A 20873-nucleotide genomic window follows, 5' to 3' on the forward strand; every position below is an offset into this window, starting at 1 on the left:
TAATTAAATGTTTTATATAAATAAAAAATCGTTTCCTTTATTTTACTTTTGATTTGGTGATGAGAAAAAGCTCTTATAAAATACCCTCCATTGAAAACTCTAAATTGTGGATGTTCCCCTGTAACAACGCAAAGGTAAAAACCTGTGTATTATCACTCAAAGGGTTCTTACAGGTTACTCTAGCCTCATAAATTAATCAATCATTGGACTAATCCTCCAGGATACTACATTTAACCCGAGTTAACAAATGGGGAAACTGCTGATAACAGCTCTCTCTCCATTGCATAACCTTTACTAGAGCTTCTTTGTTTCTGTGGGTTTTTTCCATGTGACTAAGCATAAATGGCTAAAGACACACCCAAGTATCGGATTTCCAAGCGACAGAGATCAACAGAGACACAGAAACAAAGAGCTCTCGTATAGGTTATGGAATGGAAAGAGAGCTAAACCTGAAAAGCCTGAATACACACCCAAGTACCTCATCTCTAAGCAATTAGAGAACATTTTTAGAGTAAATGTATACTACAGTCAGCATAGTAAGTTTGTGAGTTTTTTTCCTCACACTAAGTAGAACAAGAGAGTTACCACAATTTTACATTTCTGCCTGTTCTAGGAAACATTATTGCTGTGGAGTAGGAGACAAAAAAGGTAGGAAAGAACTGTTTTGCCTAATAAATAGTGATTAGTATGATGTTATTTGTTATGTTTTGTTTTTCACTGAAAACAATGGTTTAGTCTCCATGAGTCAAAATGTCAAGGTATTACCTAAAACTTTTGACTTAAGAAGTCAAAGTTTCAAGTTACAGCTACATCAGAATTTAACAATTTTGACTTATGGAATGTGGAAAAAGTTGCAAGGAAAACATAATTATCTGTAAAAAATAGAAATGTACAAATCTTAATTTCTTTAAAAAAAAGTCCTACATGACTGCAGTCAACAAATGTGTAATAGCAAGCAGTGTTTGTGTAAAGCCTTACTCAGTAATGAGTTACGCAGTGTAGCAGATGTGGTAAATGCTTATGAATTTCACCAAAACACCCTTTTTAAATTAAATATTTCATTTTGCATTTTAATTTCCTGCTGATACGTTTTGATTGTGTGTTTGTTTGGTTGTTCACAGTGTGATGACGTAGGCATGTGCATGTGTGCCCCGGTCACTCACAGCTCCTTCTAATTTGACCAGAGGTAAGTCACTTTCACGTTGCTCTCAACTAATAAAAGGCCATTAGTTGTAATTTGAAAACCTGAACTGCTGCATTTTGGTCTGTTTAATATGTGACTTGTTCAGTGTGAGTCTTGGGGGAGGGCTGAGTTCACTAACTGAAGTTTTTAATGAGTTTTAGCTCGAGGATACAACTGTAACGCTAGCATGTTAAGTATTTTGTTAATGGCGTGCATTCTTTTATCAGGAGAGCTGGCCTAGCAGAGGCACAACACAAACAGCTCAGCTGTTTTTTTGCATATTACAGGTATGGAGATATTTTTAAGTTCTGGAAATGTAGTTTCTCATTTTTTCTTTTGTGTTACAGAATGAGTGCTTATATTACCAGTAAAATGGCATCTATTAATATAATTTTATTGGATTTGAGTTTAAAGGTTAAATTGTGAGTTCTTGTTATGTTTCAAAGCACCAAAACTTTGGATCCCAGTTATTAATTTGTATTTTTTTGTATGATAGTTTGATTTTGTGTGTGTGTGTGTTATTTTGTGTATTATTCTTCCAAGTTGTGTTTTTGGTGATTATTCAGTAATAAATTAGTTTATATTATTTAATTTATGCTTGTTGTTGACTTTTGAGAACTTCAGTTGATATTTCAAAACAATACATTTATTGCATTTGATTTGTTATATTATTGTAGCATCTATAAAGCTATAAAATACATAGCTACTACAAAATTGAGTTATAAACCATGTCTACAGTCGACAAGGACAGAAATATGTGTCAAAAAGTCAGAGGGAGAAAAAGGAATGAAGAAATATGATAACTCAGGTTAGGGCTCTTGTTCAAGACCATGATAGAGAGGGACACAAGCTAATGTACTGCTAGTGCTATTCCCAGGCACAGATGTGTGGGGATGGCAGTGTCACTGTTACAGCCCTAGCAGATATCTGTGTTGTGTGGGTGTATTTCTTTTTCTTGGAATCAGCAGCAGCTCATTTCCTCCAAGGGGCCCGTACACTGCTGGCTGCATTCAACAATCAGCCACTAAACAATACAATGGCTGGTGAAGAGCTGCTTAGTCTCAGCATGTGTTTGACCAGCTAACAGTTTTAGTGGTATTGAGGGCTACTAGTGAGTAGCTCAAGTTTTTTTTTTCTTCAATTTTTCAGTTCAGTTCAATTTTAGTTCATTTATACATCATAAAATGACAACAATAGTTACCTCTGTCACGGTCGATAGCAGGAACTCAAGCGCAGAGCAGGTTGACGTTTCCACAGTTTATTTACAACACCAGTGCAGAATATATACAGTGAGGGGGAAAATCCAGGGTTTCATAGGTCCAAGGGGAAGCTCTCTCACACTCGTTCTCGTCTCCAAGTCCAAACTCTAGTAATGGGATTTCCGGTTCTTTTTAGAGAACCGGCTCTTTCGGCTCCCAACCGGCTCTTCAGGTTGTTTTTGTTGCTTTAATTAATTAATTATCAACAACAATATAAAATTATGCACAAAAGGAATTAGTAATGTAAAAAAACGTGGTTTTCTTTATGTATGTTTATATATAAATATTTATGGGGGCCCCTAGAGACGAAACACGTACAAACTGCAAAACAGATTTCTAGCGTTAACTGAACTTCCTTAACAGAGCTACCTAGATAACTTAAATTACACAATTGAAAGCATATGTGTATTGTTTGTGTATTTATACACAAGCACTCATATATATTAAAATAATTAAAAAATAATGTTCATTTACCTGTTACTACCACACACCAAATCCGGTCGTTGCTAATTGCTGGCTTGTGTAGCCACTAGGTAACAAAAGCTCAACACTGTCCCTAGTATTCTGGAGCACTTCTGTTGTGTTTTGTACGTGTTTTGGAGTTTTTATGTGCTTCTGAGTTTTTACGTGTTTTGTAGTTTGTACGTGCTTCGGAGTTTGTACATGCTTTGTCTCTAGGGGCCACCGTAAATATACTTTTATTTATTCACTCCACATAAAATGTAATGAATAAATCATATAATACTAAAACCAACTATTCACATTTAAACTATTTATTTATGATTCACAAGCCCAACTGACTCACTGACTCATCCCTGTTGCTGTTAGCAAACTAATTTCATTAGTAGAAATATATCTAGCTTATAATTAAAATTGTGGAGGGAAAAAACAACAGCCAGTTTCGTAACAAAAGCATTTCTGCTCTGAACTGGAAGAAAAAACCCTGAGTAGAAGCTCACATCAAGAAAATAGCTCCTCGGTTGAGAGTAGCATCGCGCTGCTAACATGCTAACAACACATTTGAGCTACTCACCCCCTCCCTTCCTGTGCTGAATCGCAAGCATAAGCGAATCACTCAGGACTCGCTCACCCCCTCCCTCCTGTGCTGAATCATAGAGTGAACGAATCACTCACTCACTCACTCACTAACCCCCTCGCTCCTGTGCTGAATCAAAGAGCGAACGAATCACTCAGGACTCACTAACCCCCTCCCTCCTGTGCTGAATCGTAAGCATAAGCGAATCACTCAGGACTCGCTCACCCCCTCCCTCCTGTGCTGAATCATAGAGCGAACGAATCACTCACTCACTCACTAACTCACTAACCCCCTCCCTCCTGTGCTGAATCGTAAGCGTAAGCGAATCACTCAGGACTCACTAACCCCCTCCCTCCTGTGCTGAATCGTAAGCGTAAGCCAGGGGTGCCCAATCCCGGTCCTCGAGAGCTACCGTCCTGCAGCTTTTAGATGCATCCTTGTTCCCACACACCTGAATCAAATGAATGGCTTGTTATCAGGCCTTTGCCAAACATGATGGCATGCTGAAGAGATCAAACCATTTGATTCAGCTGTGTTGGAGTAGGGATGCATCTAAAAGCTGCAGGATAGTAACTCTCGAGGACTGGGATTGGGCAGGCCTGGCGTAAGCGAATCACTCAGGACTCGCTCACCCCCTCCCTTCTGTGCTGAATCATAGAGCGAGCAAACGAATCACTCACTCACTCACTCACTCACTCACTCACTCACTCACTCACCCCCTCCCTCCTGTGCTGAATCATAGAGCGAGCGAACGAATCACTCACTCACCCCCTCCCTCCTGGCTCACAGCTTCTTCTTTTTCTTGGTTGGCAACCAATGTTAAGGCGCATTACCGCCCCCTGGCTCACAGCGCAGTGGACATTTAGATGAGAAAATATATATTTGACACACTTAAGGAAAATACTAATAAAATACAAATAAACAAAATAAATGTTTATTAAGCAATTTTTATAGGAAATTGCTTAATTTTAGAAATGTTTTTGCTCTTTTTTTTCTCTATAAAATAGTTGTTGTTTTTTTTGTTTTTTTTAATCATTCATCTTAGCAGTGGGATTTACATGAAAAGGGAAACAAATTAAGTTTGAGTGAAAATGTAAAATTTTTGCACTCTCTGATCGACTGACTCAGTGAATCAAATGACTCAAAACACCCGATTCACTTTGGTGAGTGACTCATTAACACTCGATTCAGTAAAAAGAATCAAATTTACCATCACTATTCTCTCTCTCCCTCCCGCTCTGTTCCTGTGCTACTGCGAGTGTCACTACCGTCCCTCCCCCCTCATCCCAGCGTAAAGCACAAGGCTCGTGTGCGGAGTGAAGCGGAATATTGTGCGAGAGAGAGGGTGAGAGAAAGGAAAAGAAAACCCAACGGCTCGCGATAAGGAGCCGGCTCGCAATAAGGAGCCGGCTCGCGTCGTTCATGTCAAAGATCCGGCTCTAAGAGCCATTTCGTTCGCGACCGACACATCACTATACAGAACACATGTAGCCTTGCGGGCAGAGATGGACAGTAACATGTAATCCAATTACTTTTTTCAAGTAACGAGTAAAGTAAGGGATTCCTATTGCAAAAACGGTAATTAGATTACCGTTACTTTCCCGTAGGAACGCTGCGTTTCTGCGTTACTAAACCCCAGATTTTTTTTGCGAGAATGTCTCATGACAGTGACGTAAGCGAGTGTGACATTCGTGGCAACAGCTGTGTGCAGATCAACAATGGATTATTTGAAAAAGTGAGTGTAAACACAAAAAAATATTTTATTTTATATGCTGGAATGTGCAGAAAATAGGTTTAAATATTAAACAAATTCCTTCCAGTCAGAGAATGTTGCATATAATTTAATTTTTGCTTGATGCATAAAGTTAAAAGATTAAAACTAATAAAACAAGTTTTAAAAAGAGACTTTTCCATTTGATTACATTTTGTATGATGGATTATGCAGAAAAAGTAGAATTGGGCTGAAAGATCTATCACTTTATCACCTATTCAGGTTGTAAATCATGTTTTTAAAAAGTAACTAAGTAATTAATCACTTTCAAAAATAAGTAAAAATAAGTAAAAAAGTAAAGTAACGGTATTACTTTTTTGGGGAATTAATCAGTAATTAATTACTGATTACTATTTTCAAGTAACTTGACCAACACTGCTTGCGGGGCCGGCTGGGTAGACACGGGGACCATGACAACTTCAAGGTCCTTTATATTGGAAGATAGACCTTAAAATAATACAACAGAGAACCACAACAATCATATGTCCTAGGGCTGTTTGATATAACAATATATATCAGATCACGATATGAAAACATCTATCCTTTCATATCATGCACTATTGTATAATGTTTTTTCGTGTTGCAAAATAAACTTTGTATGCAATATTTTTTCATCGTTTTTGTGAAGATTTGGCTGTGTGCAGGCAGGAGTTGGACCGATATGCAGACTCTCGGACACAAGGGGTGAACTCAAAAAACACAGCTTTATTGCAGGAAAATGAAAAGGAATACAAGACAAAATTAAACTAAACTAAACTAAACAAAACTAGGAAAGAATAAATTTAACTCACAGGGAAACACACAGAGAAACACAACCATGAGGGATGATGCGACACTGACAACGAGAAACACAGGGCTTAAATACACTGGGAAATAGTGAGGGGCATGAGACACAGAAGGGGAGCACTCAGACAAGACGGGACCAAAGGGAAGTGAAACTCAATACATTCACGTAGGACACGGACCCATCCATCCATCCATCCATCCATCTTCATCCGCTTTATCCGAGGCCGGGTCGCGGGGGCAGCAGCCTAAGCAAAGAGGCCCAGACCTCCCTCTCCCCAGCCACCTCCTCCAGCTTATCCGGGGGAACACCAAGGCGTTCCCAGGCCAGCCGAGAGATATAATCTCTCCAGCGTGTCCTGGGTCTGCCCCGGGGCCTCCTCCCGGTGGGACATGCCTGGAAGACCTCACCCAGGAGGCGCCCAGGGGGCATCCTTGTCAGATGCCCGAACCACCTCAGCTGGCTCCTTTCGATGTGGAGCAGCAGCGGCTCTACTCTGAGCCCCTCCCGGATGGCCGAACTTCTCACCCTATCTCTAAGGGCCAGCCACCCTTCGGACGAAGCTCATTTCTGCCGCTTGTATCCACGATCTCGTTCTTTCGGTCACTACCCACAGCTCGTGGCCATAGGTGAGGGTAGGGACGTAGATCGACCGGTAAATTGAGAGCTTCGCTTTTACACTCAGCTCCCTCTTCACCACGACGGACCGGTGCAGCGTCTGCATTACTGCAGCCGCAGCCCCAATCTGTCTGTCGATCTCCAGCTCCCTTCTCCCATCACTCGCGAACAAGACCCCGAGATACTTGAACTCCTCCACTTGGGGCAGGAACTCATCCCCGACCCGGAGGTCACACGGACCTTCAAAGTAAAACAGGAAATGTAACACTGAGACGCGGACTAGACTAGGGGATACAATTTCATTTTTAACCTTAATTTATATTTTATTCCTTCCTAGTTAAATTTACCCTTTTTAATTTTTCATATTTATTTCCTATCTTATTCATAGCCTTTTCCTTTTTTGTTTTCTTTAGGTCACGAGCAGTTGTCCAAGCATTTCACTGCATATCGTACTGTGTATGACTGTGTACGTGACAAATAAAAATTTGAATTTGAATTTGAATTTGAACAGAGAGGAGAGACAGAGCCACTGAGAAGCACAGAGACCAAACATAAGGGAGGCACAGAGAACCCTAAATACTGCGAATGATTACAAATAACACAAAACACTGGGTCACACCCAGGACCATGACAGTTTTGAAGGTCACTGTAGTGGCTATATTAATTTCTTAAATTTCTCTCTTTCTCTTAGATTTAAAATAATCACACTATGGACGCACAAGCGCCTTTTTGTTTGTTAGCTACAACGACGGTAAACCCAGCGTGTAGCTCCGCTGTCTGCTTGTCTATTTTACACATAAACCTTTCATAATAAAGCTGAAGAGCCTGTTGAGATTTTTCAAAATAAACTTAAATGATGACAAAATACATTGCTCCCAAACATCAAATTACACGGGTCCCTCGCTATAACGCGGTTCACTTTTCGCAGCTTTGCTGTTTCACTGATTTTTTTGGAGCAATTTTGCATGCTGTTTTGTTTTTTTTTAACATTAACATTAACATTTTTAACATTGTTTTCTGCGTACAATCTCATGCCGTATCTCCAGTACACTACAGAATGCGTTCAGCTTGTCAAATTCACATAAATCTTCGATCGCTAGCAGTGTGACTCTGAAGTGCTGCACTGTATGTTTGTGAGTTTTCTCCCCAACAAAAACAACAATGTCGATGAAACGTTTTGCACTGTCAAAGGCACCTGCGGTAGCACCGAGAAGGCAGAGGAAGATGCTAATCATTGCACAAAAAGTTGGACTTCTGGACATGCTAAAAGAAGGTAGAAGTTACCGTATTTTACGGCTTATAAGGCGCATTAAGCGAAACAAAACAGTCAGATAAGTCAAACTTTACTCAACTCATTCTTCTTGCTTCCTCTACTTCAGTACCATTGATTAATTAATGTTGAATTCTGTCGCAGCTGCTCTATTCCCATGTTCTGGACCTGAAAACAGGGTTTGATCTTTGGTTTCATTCTGTAATACTGGACTTATTTTTCTACAAAGGTTTGAACTTTGAGAGTGTTTAAACAAGAGAGAAAAGTGTGAAAATGTTCATGCCTGTCTGAGAAAAGTATATAAAGTGTGTAGTGAGGGGTTTTACAGCCTTAAAACATCTATAATAGTTGTAAAAAAAAAATGAAGCTGGCTACTTTACGGATTTCACCTATTGCGCAATATTTTTAGAACGTAACTCCCGCGATAAACGAGGGACCCATGCTCCAGACAGAAGCACCAGTCAAAACAAATTAAGGACCTTATTCCTAAACGAGGGGCTACCTCTGTAGCATGGAAATGGTTTGGTTATGAAAAGTCTGACATGGACCAGAAAACTGTACTATGCAAATTATGCCACAAACTGGTCCCCACCTCAGACTCAAACATGGCAAACTTCTTCCCTTTATGGGTGAGAAGCAAAAAAGAGCTGTCAGGTGCACAAAATAACCCTTAGATTCAAACTCTAGAACAGGCTTTTCCCAGCAGCATGTCATGTAATAAATACAAAGTAAATGGCTGCTGTTAAAACTTATGTCTAAAAATGTATAGGTTCATGCATCGATCAAAACACTTGACTCCAGCTACGTGACGCTCAACTGAAAACACTTCACGCAAGCTGAGTTGCCCAAGATTCACAAAATTTACAGAACATGTAAAATTTTTGCGATATATATTGTTACCAGGATGAGAAATATATTTTATTGGGATATGAGATTTTGGTCATATTACATCACCCTAATATGACCCCCTATGAGCAAGTGGAAGAAAGCTAGAGATTAATAATAACAACAATTACATGCAGAGAGGAGTAATATAGGAAGACTGGGAATCCCATGGCAGCCTACACGTATTACAGTGCTATTAAGTGAGGATTCAGAGTAATCTGATCCAGCCATAACTATGTGCTGTGACAAAAAGGAAAGTTTTAAGTTTTAAATGCATAACTACTCTTAGGATTTCTCAAAGTGTTACTGGAGGTCAAGGTAATGACATCTAGATTAAGTATCTGGTTAGATCATATTTCTAAGATTTTTAGGGCAGAGTACAATGACCTTAGTTTTATCTGAATTTTAAAGCAGAAACTTTGAGGTCATCCAGGTCTTTGTCTTCAAGATATACCTGGAGCTTAAATTGTTGGTGTGTGTGTTATCTGTCTTTATGGGTAGATGTGCTGTGAAAATGTATGCTATGCCTTCTAATGATACTGCTTAAAAGGAAGCATGTATAATGTAAACAGAATTGGTCCTAGCACGGAACCCTGTTAAACTTCATAATTATTCTTACTGTGTAAAGAGGACTCTCCTGTAACATGAACAAATTGGAGAGATATGATGCAAACCAGTGCAGTGTAGTACTTTAAATACTTACAGCATTCTCTAGTCACTTTAAGAAACTATTATGTTTAACATTATTGAATGTTGTCAAAGGAGCTTGCAAAGAAAAGCGTCTGGACTTCTTTAAGTTACTTGAAGACGTTTCATCTCTCATCCGAGAAGCTTCTTCAGTTCTAAGGTCAGATCAGATGGCCCAGGATGTGAGTGGGCGTTAAGGCGTCTGGGAAGGGAACTCAAAACTGGATTATAGATGGCAGAGAGTTGGTGTCGTAAACCCCCGCCTCTATTCAAAGATGGTTGCTCACAGTGGACATAGATGGCTTCTTTCACTCCTCTTTCAAACCATCTGTCCTCTCTGTCCACTCACATCCTGGGCCATCTGATTTCAGGAATTCGCATGATAAGGTGGGGCCAGGTTTCACAATGAACTCACCCGAAACTCTGGCTGATTGGGACCCACACCCAGTTTCACACCTTGGCTCAGGCGATTAGAGGATCATCAGGGGGTCCTTTTGTCCCTTTGTGGGGGGGTCACTCCCACTAGGTTTATATCTGGGACTCTCCACCATTTGACCTTAGAACTGAAGAAGCTTCTCGGATGAGAGGTGAAACGTCTTCAAGTAACTTAAAGAAGTCCAGATGCTTTTCTTTGCAAGCTCCTTTGACTACGATGACCTGGATGACTGAGAACCTTCACAGACATTATTGAATGTTGTACTGAGCTCTAGCAGAACAAGCACAAAGATGAAGATGAAGTACTGACAGTGTCTTCAAGTGGTTGTGTTGGATTGGGATGCCTGCTTGGTAGCCTGTCTCACAACCCCTATAATATCAGCATCAGACTTTGATTTGGTGATAGTACTAGAGCTAAGTCAAAATAATGCTGTAGTTTTATGGAACCAGGTTGGTCAAAGCTGACACTCAGGCACCAAATCGTCAGCACCTGGCTTATCAGAAGTGAGTGAATAGAAGAATATGATGTTTGGCACTGTATATAGAAATCCTCCTCATGAGCAAAGAACTACAGCACAATAGTGATTTAGATCCAGTGTCATCACTTACTGAGCTATATGTCTGTCCTGCAGGGTCAAGTCCTAGTACAGCCCAAATCCTTGGAGCATAAATGGATTCAGAACAGAAGGATCCCACCAGCTCTTCATGCTGTTCCATGAAAAGTGACAACTCAAGAGAAGAACCTTTATTTTTCAGCAAGGGTGAAAGGTATTTTAGTTACTCTTTTTCTGCCCAGCACCATCAGACCTTAGTGAGTGCTGACTCTCACTGCGTGATTTCATTTTCTGTTCCAACTCACTAATGTTAAAAGTAGAGAGGATGTCTGTCTCCCAAATCCAAACTGGATCATATCCTTGATATGGATATTGTGAAAATTAAGGTTTAGTGTGTTTTATTTACAGTGAAATGTGTAACAAAGAAGAAACTGTCCTCTAGGAAGAAAGAAATGAGGCTAAAATGAGACATAGAAGACATTATAGATTCTCATGTTCTAGTGTAGCTTAAGACGGGTAGACAAAGGGCTAACCATGGAATCTATCTCAAATAAATAAGAATAAACAATAAAATTGGGTGATAGTTCCTTAGATGGATGGTAGGTGGGTGCTGGGATTCTGTTGCGAATGGCCATGAGTTTTTCTGTTCCTTCATCCTAAGCAGAGCAGCACAGGTGGCCTTCCAGTGATGACACCTGAAGCCATAGTGTTGAACAGAACAGAATGTATGGTGTTACGGGCATATTATATCCAGGCCAAGTGGGAGCTCAAAGTGGTATAGTTGGAAGTTGCAATTCACTGTATATATATATATATATTAGGGGTGCAACGATACACAAAATTCACGGTTCGGTTCGATACTTTGGTGTCACGGTTCGATATTTTTTCGATACAAAAAAAAATGTTCATGCCTTTTTAATTTGTCATTTATTAAAATTATAAATATATATTTTAACTCAAAAGTACAGTTTTTAAATTTAACCCTAACCCTTGTGCGTGTGTTACGCCCCTAGTCTAGGCGGGTAGGGACGCACATAAGGTTGGAGGAGAGAGAGACAAATCCCCGCCCTGGTTCCCAAGCCAAACATCCAAACCAATTGTGAGAAAAAAGGTGATTTTATTTAAGGAAAAGAAGCATAGCTCCAGGGTGAACCCAGGCCAAAATAATAAACAAAACCAACTAAGTCCCACCAGAGAAAACTAACTAAACCCTAGGAAAGAAAACAGAACAAACAAATGACAGAGCTATCCCTCGCTCCCTACCCGGAAAACAGGAGAAAACGATTCCAAAAGAAACGGCAGCTCACCCCTTCCGCCCTTCCGCTTCAACCCAAGAGTGCCTAAGCGCTCAACTAATTCACTAGGAACGGCTTTCACAATTCACACTCTCACAAATACACAAGATAAGCACAGGCTGGGAACACCAGGGTCAGGGCCGCGACGGCTGTCCGGCTACTCGCTCGTTCCACTCTCTCTCTCTCTCTCTCTCTCTCTCTCTCTCTCTCTCTCCGAGCTGTCAGAGCGGCTTTTTGAAGGTAGTCAACCGCTCCATGGTCCAATCAGTCGCTCACGACTCCTCATTAGGGGAGGGACCTGGAAAAGTCTTAAGCACAGTACAGAAAGCACAGATAGAAAACAGCCCACACATGGCCACAGCCGTAACAGCGTGTTTTTTATTTTGACAGCGAATGCGCACCTGCGGACCACTTATGTGCACCCCTGGTTATATAGCTCATGATATCGCAGCCACAGAAATTATTTTGTCCATGAAACCATAAAGCTGCACTTTCTTTTTGCCTTATAGTCTGATTTGTCATAACTTTTCCGTTTTGTGGTAAGCCTTTCTTTGGCTGTCACTTCTTCACCCTGACCTGTCTTATTTGGCTCAGCAGAACTAAAATATATATCCTGCTGCTTTTACACACGCACTCACATAACGCTCAGCGATTCTCTGCGCGATCAACCTCTCACATGTTTAAGCTTGATGCGGGAGATTTCACTTGTCATGTTTGCGTAGTAAGCTAACAATTGATAAGACGATGTCAGAGGAATTGGTGCACAAATTATCGTCACTCACCAATCAGTGCTGTCACTCTCTATACACAGTTTGCGCGGTTGCAAAGTGAAAGCAAAAAACAAGTGCAAATTCAAACGCGATTTCAATATGTCACATATTGACAGTGGCTCACCGATGCCAATGACATAATTACCCAGCTACATTTCCGAAAGAATGCAAAAGCATTGACATATATTTTTCCTTCCTACAATAGCCCGACGGGCAGGGAAGAGATAGATTTTGGTAGCCCGACTGGAAAAATCGCTAGCCCCAGGACGTCGGGCTAGCGATATTGCGAGCCCTGTATCTGATTGAGGAATCACTCATCTTTGGAAAAGAGAGTTTATTACAGAGAAATGTCTCTTTCCAAAATAAAAGCTATACTATACGCTTCTTCTGGGCTAAATTCTCAGCAGCATATTAAACATATCAGGTCCCCATAAGGAGAATCATGTGCTAACGGCTGTCTAAATGACTTGGGTAAAGTTTGTAGCATGCCTGCTTGTTGTTTTTGTCTGCTTCCACTTGTCTTTGCACTAGGATGATGTCGGCGTAAATGTGCAGTCATATTGGTTGTGTTCCCACTAGTGCTTTCAGGTTAATCTCGTTGAAATGACCTTAACGCCACAACATGGCAAATCTCCGTTAACAAGCTACCCCTGATCGCCCCATGCATGGGGCTGGACGGCCAACACGTTAACGAGCTAACTGCGCTAACACACTAGTTCCCACCCATGTAATTGAGCATTGCGTGGCACATCCAACATACTGTTTTACTTTAGTCCATGACGCGCTTACCTTCAGGGTCATACATCACATGAAAACCAAAATAATTCCAAACGCCAGATCTGAATGAGGGTGGGGGAGGTTCAATTTGCCATGTTGCAAGGAGAGCTTAACTTCTGTCTCGCTAGCTTGCCCTGCGCTCTTCCTTCTGACGATGCTGTCTGTGTTGAGCGCTCAGTGGATCTGCGCTCGACAGTGCAGCCTAGGCGGAGTAGTCGAACGCAGATTCACTGAGCGCTCAACACAGACAGCATGGTCAGAAGGAAAGTTGATAAAAAAAACAGCAAGTGTTGTCAAGTGATAGCAGTTAGTAAGTTTAAAGATGCACTTCCCAAGTCTAGAATGTCTAGAAAATGTAATTATGGATCAAAATGATTACATAAATCACTTTATAACGTTTATAATTGTTTTCTTTTCAAAGGAACGTAATTCCATCTGGAACAATGCTCCCCGATAGTGGACTACAGGAAAAAACTGTATGTTAAATTGTTTAACTTAATTCTAGTAGTTTCTGTTTGGAAAAGAATATTGATGTAACGTCAGTTTTCCTTTTACTTCATTTCGTGTGCAGGCAGACTGTGACCTCAGACTACCACCACTAATTGAAGACTGGACCAGAGAACATGTGAAAGATTGGCTGGTGATTACACTTAGGGTACCGAATCATGTTGCACAGAGCCTCTATGAACAAGAATTTTCAGGGGCTTGCTTGGCCTCCTTTGAAAAACAAGACTTGTTAGACTTAGGTGTTCCACCTGCTCCAGCAATACAAATTATTAGACAAGTTGCGAAATTAAGGGGGAATTCAGAAACATTTAATTTAAGTGCAAGATTATTAAAAAGTTATTATACTGATGAATTTGTTGAAACTAAAACAGTGTCATCAGATTCGGGAATCCAAAGCGAAAGCTCTGTATTTGTTGAAGACACATTGCAGACAGGAAGAGACAGAATTAGATCAGTAATAGATCAAAACACACAGATCCATGCACAGTTTGATAATGAAATTATTGACAACACAACAGAGCTACAACTTAGGCGACCAATGTCTCAAATTCGTCCTTTTGACAAAAGAATTTTCTCCACATTCTACACGGAAAATGACATTTTTCCACCTGCAGCTGGTCCAACTAATCTCCTCGACCCAATCCACGAGTACCAACTTCTGCCTAATGCAACTGAAGCCGATGAAAGAGAAATCTTATATGAATTCACAAGGGAAGTGTTTAGCTTTGCTGCAAGCTGCATGAATTCACGAACCAATGGAACTATTCATTTTGGAATCAACAACCAACAAGGACCACAACATGGTCAGGTTATTGGACACACAATCACCTCTTTCAATAAGTATATTGAGGCATTTGAATTATCAGTGAGCGAATATTTTGAAGAACAACATGTAAACACTGCTAGAATGTGCGTCAGACCTCCTAATTTTATACAAGTTTGCAATCAAGATGGAACAACTTCAGACAAATGGGTTGTTGAGGTTGATGTAGTTCCAACATATTCAGAGACTCAGCATATTCTTTTTTATACTCAACTGAGTATTACAACAGCAGAAACAAGTCAGCAATGCAAAACTGAATGCCTGTTTGTTAGGGATGGCCCCAGGTCAATCAACATTTTAGCAGACACAAACCCTCGAGTGGTTCAAGAGGAAATGAAAAGCTTGACAGAGAAAGTGAAGCACTGGGCATCAGCACGCAAGTCAGCAGAAGAAAAGAATGAGAAACTCCAACCACAAGGCCACCAGGGCCAAAGACTAAAGCAGCTCATAACTCGTGGAAGAGATTTGTTTGATAATTCCCTGCAAGTCATTGTGGTTACTGACAAATGTCATTCAAGTCAACTGGAGCACTTGGATTTTCTAAGTGAGATGAAGTTGTTTGTTGTTCTTGAGTTTGACCCAGAATCTGATGTAAATGGAACATGCAGTTTTTACAGAAGACACCACACAGCCAATCTGCACTACCCACGAATGTATACCACTCAAGACAGTTTGACTGCAACCATTAGAAAGCTAAATTTGTTTAAACAAACAAGCTGGATTTTCTGCAATGGAAAGGTAAATGAAGATAGTGCGGCAGACAAGCCTCTCGCACCCAGTGAATGGCTTAAGAGACGCTCTGGTGATATAAGCAACTTGATATCTCTGCTTTGTAAGACAGATTTGCTTTCCAAGGATAGACTCCTGGTGATATTTATTCTTCACTCTGCAGAAACTGACATCTCAAGCCCTCTTCTGGAGACATTCTGTGCCATCTATCGCACGCTAGAAGGAGCTGATAATATTGTGTGCATATGCAAAGATGCCAATATATTCACTGAGTGGAAAAGGCTGATTGAGTCTCGTTGTAAGGAAGACATCACCAGTAAATGCATTTATGAGCTAAGTCTGAATGAAATTTCCAGCACCATCAAAAAACTCAAAGAACCTCAAACACAGTCATCCCAGAGATACTTGCCATCCACAGGCTCAAGCTCAGTCCAACTGACAAGAAAAGATGAAGAGCTTTTCACTGCTTTGGACATCTTGTGTGAAAATGAATGTGAGAACACAGAAATTGAAACAATGGATTCTTTTCAAGAGTTTAAGAAGAAAACAGAGGAAGATTTTTACAGAGGAGGACAAGTTACATGGTGGAATTTTTACCTTTCTGAGCAGACTGGGAGTCTGCCTTTCATCAAGCGAGACAAATACAATGAGCTATATGACTTGATCACACCTGTTCAAGGCTACACATCTCTCTGTGTAGTAATAAATCTATTCCATCACCCAGGATGTGGCGGAACAACTTTAGCAATGCATGTCCTTTGGAACCTACGAAGAAAATTCAGATGTGCTGTTGTTAAAAACAACATGGAAAGTAATAAGGAAATTGCCACACAAGTCATGAATCTTATGATATATGGCAAACAAGAACAGCCAGGTTATGTCCCTGTTCTTCTGTTGGTGGACAACTGGGAAGATGTAACAGACCTAAAACAGTGCATGAATGTTGCCAATAATAGAAAACAACATAACAGTCCCATGGTAATTATACTGAACTGTGAGAGGACCCAATTTCCATATGAGAGCTCCAGAAACAGCCACTTTGAAAATGTGTTCATCACAAACAAGTTGTCAACTAAAGAGCAGAATTTGTTTTCTGAAAAACTTGAACAGCTCAAAATTGACCACAAGAAGCCCGAAACCTTCTATGCCTTCATGATCATGACAAATAACTTCAGTGAGGCGTACATTACCGATCTGGTGAGCAACACTGTTAAAGATCTTGACACTACTACCCAACAGGGTCAATTATTATCCTTCCTAGCTTTGCTGAACACCTATGTCAATGGATCCTACATGTCCTTGTCTCTGTGTGAAGAACTAGTGGGCATAAAGAATGCCCTGTACAAGCGAGAAACTCTTGATGACAAAATGAATCCCTATTCCACACTGCTGATAACCTTCAGCATCGAAGAACATGGCACCTATCAAGCAGTGCGATTCTTGCACCAGATGATTGCAAGTAAGTGTCTTAAAGTTCTTAATCAAAAACATAAACTTTCTCTGTCTGAGATAACCATCAACATTTTGCACGGTGACAGAGTTTACAAGTCATGCATGGGAAAGGATTTTCTGGTCCAAAACATTCAGAGCATGCTCATCACACGCCACAGAAAAGAACAAGGAGATGACAAAGACACACTGTTTTCTCCTTTAATTGAAGAAATATATGCTGAGGAAGGACCTGACAAAACCAAAGAAGTCTTAGAAAGAGCCACACTGAGGTTTGACAGAAGTGCAACACTGCCGCAAGCACTGGCAAGATACTTCTGCTTGAAAGAAGAAGACTTCACATCAGCCCTGCGTTGGGCTTTGGATGCACAAAGTAAAAACCAAAATTCCTACATTGCAGATACAGTTGGACAAGTTTATAAGAGCAACCTCAAAAAGAAAATCCAAAATTGTGTAACTCCTGAAGAATATGATGAATGCCTAATATTGGGTGTCAAAGCTGTAAAAGCATTCCAGGAGTCACAGGAGCTTGCTAAAACAGATGAACAAGTAGATCCTTTTGATCTGCATAGCAGAAAGAGATCAAAATCCTACAATACATCAGGCTATGTTGGAGAGACAGAAGTAATGATTATCCTTCTTGACAAAATTAAAGATCTTCCGCTCTCTGGTGTCAGTGGCAGATATAAAAGAGATAAAATGCTTCAGTTTCTCAAAGGGCACCTTGAAGAGAAAAATCTATATGATTACAGCAACACAACTACCAATGAATATGTACGTGTTCTGGCAGAACACAAGAAATTTCTTGTCTCCTTGAGGCCAAGGCTGAAAGAAATTTTCAGGTTTTTTGAGAATTATTTTACATACCTGAAGCCTAGGTCAAAGGAAAGGGAAATGGTTGATGAAAGAAATAAACGAAAAGTATATGAGCACTTCAGTACGTACATCGAAGTCTTCAGTAGTTCAGAGGAGGAGAAAGAATCCGAAAAGGCCAGAAACCCCAATCTAAGTCTCAGGCAGGAAATACTGGACCAGAAGAACTACCTGGAAAAAAAGCGTGCAGACACATTTGCTGGAATTTTGCAGCTGCAGCTGAATTTTGCAGATAAACAAAATCGAGATGAAATGGAGCCCATTGTCAAAAAATGGACTTTTATCTATGAAAATTCATCATTTGTCTCAGATACAGTAAACTTCATTTTGGCAAACATAGTCTTGCACAGCATCAAGCCATCTTCAAAGTTGGTGAAAAAATATGAAGAGCTGGTTGAACTTCTGAATGAGGAACTGCAAAAAGCGGGCACCCATTCAAATCTAACAGAACTGTACTACCTCTCCATGCTGCTCCTGTGGCCTACAAAAGACAAAAAGCTCGAAAGCTTTGCAGCATACCAAAATATCAGCACATATATCACAGCAGCCAAGAAATCCTTTCACCAGCGCTTCTCTTACATGTTTCCAGCAAGGAGTACTATAGCTCATTTCTTTCTTGGAAAGTCCAGTGGACTAAAGCGAATAGTTTCTAAAGCAAAACTTGATCAAATTCTGCTTCGTGTTTTAAAGCAAGACTCTTCCAGCAGTGAGGGTACTCATTCAAGAAATCTGCACCATCTTTGGCAGAGTGGTGCAGCATGGAACCAGCCAGAGGTGCAGAGGGAGTTGTTAAGGATCAAAGGAAAATCAGAAAATGGTGAAATTTATGTTAACTTTGGAGCCAACCTAAAAATATTGGTGCGCCCAGTTTACCTGGGTGATATTCGAAGTGGATACAGTCAGGAGGAAGTATCCTTTTACCTTGGATTTACTATGGAAAGCCCTGTGGCCTATAATGTTAAGTATGTAAAAAACTAGTGAATGTAAAAACATAATGTGCTAGGTTAAGACTGTTTCCTTGTCTGGCAACAGAAATGGCAACATGGGAAGAAGACACAAGAGGAAAGGCTCATTAGAGAGTAAAATGGCTAAAATAGTAAAATAGGCAAATTTTACAGTGTCATAAATACTTACAAAAGTTTCTTTGGGGTATCATACATATATTTATGTTCAGTACTGGGCTGATCACCGCTGTTGTTGGTGGAAAAATTTACCCGGTCAAACAATCCAAAAATAATATGGCAATATGTGACATTTGATTGTTTAGGAAGAGGAGAAAGTTGTAGGAGTGAAACTGGCAGGAGAGAGCGATCGATATTGATATCAAGTTTTAAGACCAGAGAGATTTAGTGTGTTTGTAGTGTAATTAGTGTGTAGTGTGGTCATTTTTGTTTTGTGTGTCAAAACAATGAGAGCACTACTGAATATCTCAGTTGCCAGCCAAAAGTCACCCATGGTAAATTACAATGTAAAAGCTGTGTCCAGGTCTGCACGTTTTAGCCCGGTGGTGTGCTCCTCTGTCTTGTGGTGAACAGTAACAATTTTTCGACTGGCACAAATAATTTGTATGGTATAATATTGTGACGTGTAATTGTTCTGTAATTTTCATCTTAGTAGTAGTTTTAAATCGTTGTACAAAAACACACCTGGGGCATTGGCTGCATTTTTAGGTAAATAGTTGCATATAACTTAGCTGTTTGAAAAACATGTACATGATTTTATTTAAAATTTTTATTTGCATTCCAAGTTATAAAAATGATTCATTAAATATGTTTGTGGTTTTTACAGGAAAAATATTTTGTTTTGGATTTTTTGAATTTTTTTTGTGTGTGATGTGTTAATACAGCAAGTCAAAATGAAAAAATTAACTGTAAATTCAGACATGTTAGGTTGTGCTGAAAAGAATGATATCGAACACGGCAAGGTAAACAGTTTTATCATGTGAAATATAAAAGTAAAATCAAAAGCAGTGACAAATGGACAATTATACCCTGGACCCCAGAGGGGTAACCCTTTCCAGACTGACATCAGTGACTTTGTTTCTCAACTGTTTCTTTGGGTCATAGCATGTTGTGTTGTTTGAAACTGAAGCTTTGCAAAAGAAATGTGGTTAATCAAAGTTAATTCACAATTTAGCAAGGTCACTTTTTTGCAGGTTTGGATTTTTCCCTCTTAATAATAAACACCTTCATATAGAATCTTTTGCATTTATTTGTGTTATTTTTGTCTAATTTAATTTGTTTGTTTGATTATCTAAGTGTAAGATGGGTGCTATGACATGTTTTTTTCTAATTATTATATTTATGTTATTTAACTTTTATCATCATAATTGGAATCTGTGCATAGTGCCTTATTTCTTCCTAGTATTTTTTACAGTTCATAATGACAAGTGGCATCTAACCAGGTAGTAAGTAAGACTTGCTTTTATATATGGTTTGGAGCAGTGTTGGGACTAACGCGTTATTAAGTAACGCGTTACAGTAACTACGTTATTATTGTGGTAACGAGCACGGTAACTAGTTATTATGCCAAAACCGGGAATGCGTGACTCATTACTGGGATTTAGATAGGCTCGTTATTCGTTACTTCGTGTAGTGGCTATCGCGGAGCTTCCACAGATTCAATAACATTAGCAAGTGGTGGAAGCCAGCAGGTGGATGAAGGAAAAGGGAGGCAAGAGAAGAGACCCGAAGCGGCCGCTGGTCCGAGAGTGTCAGGTGAACTGAACTTCAGGTAAGAAGTTATAACCTGCAGTCCATCTGGGTCAGATATGAACCAAGTTTAGTTGGAGTTTATTTTCGTTATGCTGACTTTTTCGTACTGCGTGCTAGCTAGCATGACGGAGTTTCTATACAGCTGGGTGGGTGCTATGTTACTGATGTTGAACTTTATTTTGTTCATAAGGTTAATTATTAGAGTTGCCAACCGTCCCGTAAAAAACTGAATCGTCTCATATTCAGAGAAAATATCATGCGTTTCGTATTGAGGTGAAAAGGAACACAGTTTGTCCCGGACTTCAGCTACAATGAAAAAGACACAAAGCTGGAGTTATTCTGTGTTTACGCTGCACAGCTGCCTCTTCTTCTCTCATCCTCTCACCCTCCCTCTCCTATTTCTACTTCAATCATGAAACTGACCAATGATCAGCTGATCGGCTTTTCTCTCTTG

At 40.0% G+C, this 20873-nt stretch overlaps 1 protein-coding gene across 2 annotated transcripts; it reads left to right on the forward strand.

Annotated features, from left to right (window-relative positions):
- Positions 1-394: 394 nt before the first annotated feature.
- LOC147303328 (sterile alpha motif domain-containing protein 9-like) lies at positions 395-19903 on the forward strand. Of its 2 annotated transcripts, XM_086280345.1 has the most exons (6): positions 395-648; positions 1122-1186; positions 1411-1470; positions 10561-10696; positions 13746-13800; positions 13896-19903. In XM_086280345.1, the coding sequence occupies exons 4-6, from the start codon at positions 10599-10601 to the stop codon at positions 18681-18683; spliced, it is 4941 nt and encodes a 1646-aa protein (XP_086136471.1). In that variant the 5' UTR covers positions 395-648; positions 1122-1186; positions 1411-1470; positions 10561-10598; the 3' UTR covers positions 18684-19903. The 2 variants fall into 2 exon arrangements, with proteins under 2 accessions (XP_086136471.1, XP_086136472.1); XM_086280346.1 differs by lacking the exon at positions 1411-1470.
- Positions 19904-20873: the final 970 nt, after the last annotated feature.

This window comes from Aulonocara sp. 'chitande type north' Nkhata Bay, linkage group LG22, assembly GCF_057382095.1.
Source record: "Aulonocara sp. 'chitande type north' Nkhata Bay isolate Kocher_YH1m ecotype deep benthic linkage group LG22, A_spYH_male_GT1.1, whole genome shotgun sequence".
Lineage (NCBI taxonomy): Eukaryota > Metazoa > Chordata > Actinopteri > Cichliformes > Cichlidae > Aulonocara > Aulonocara sp. 'chitande type north' Nkhata Bay.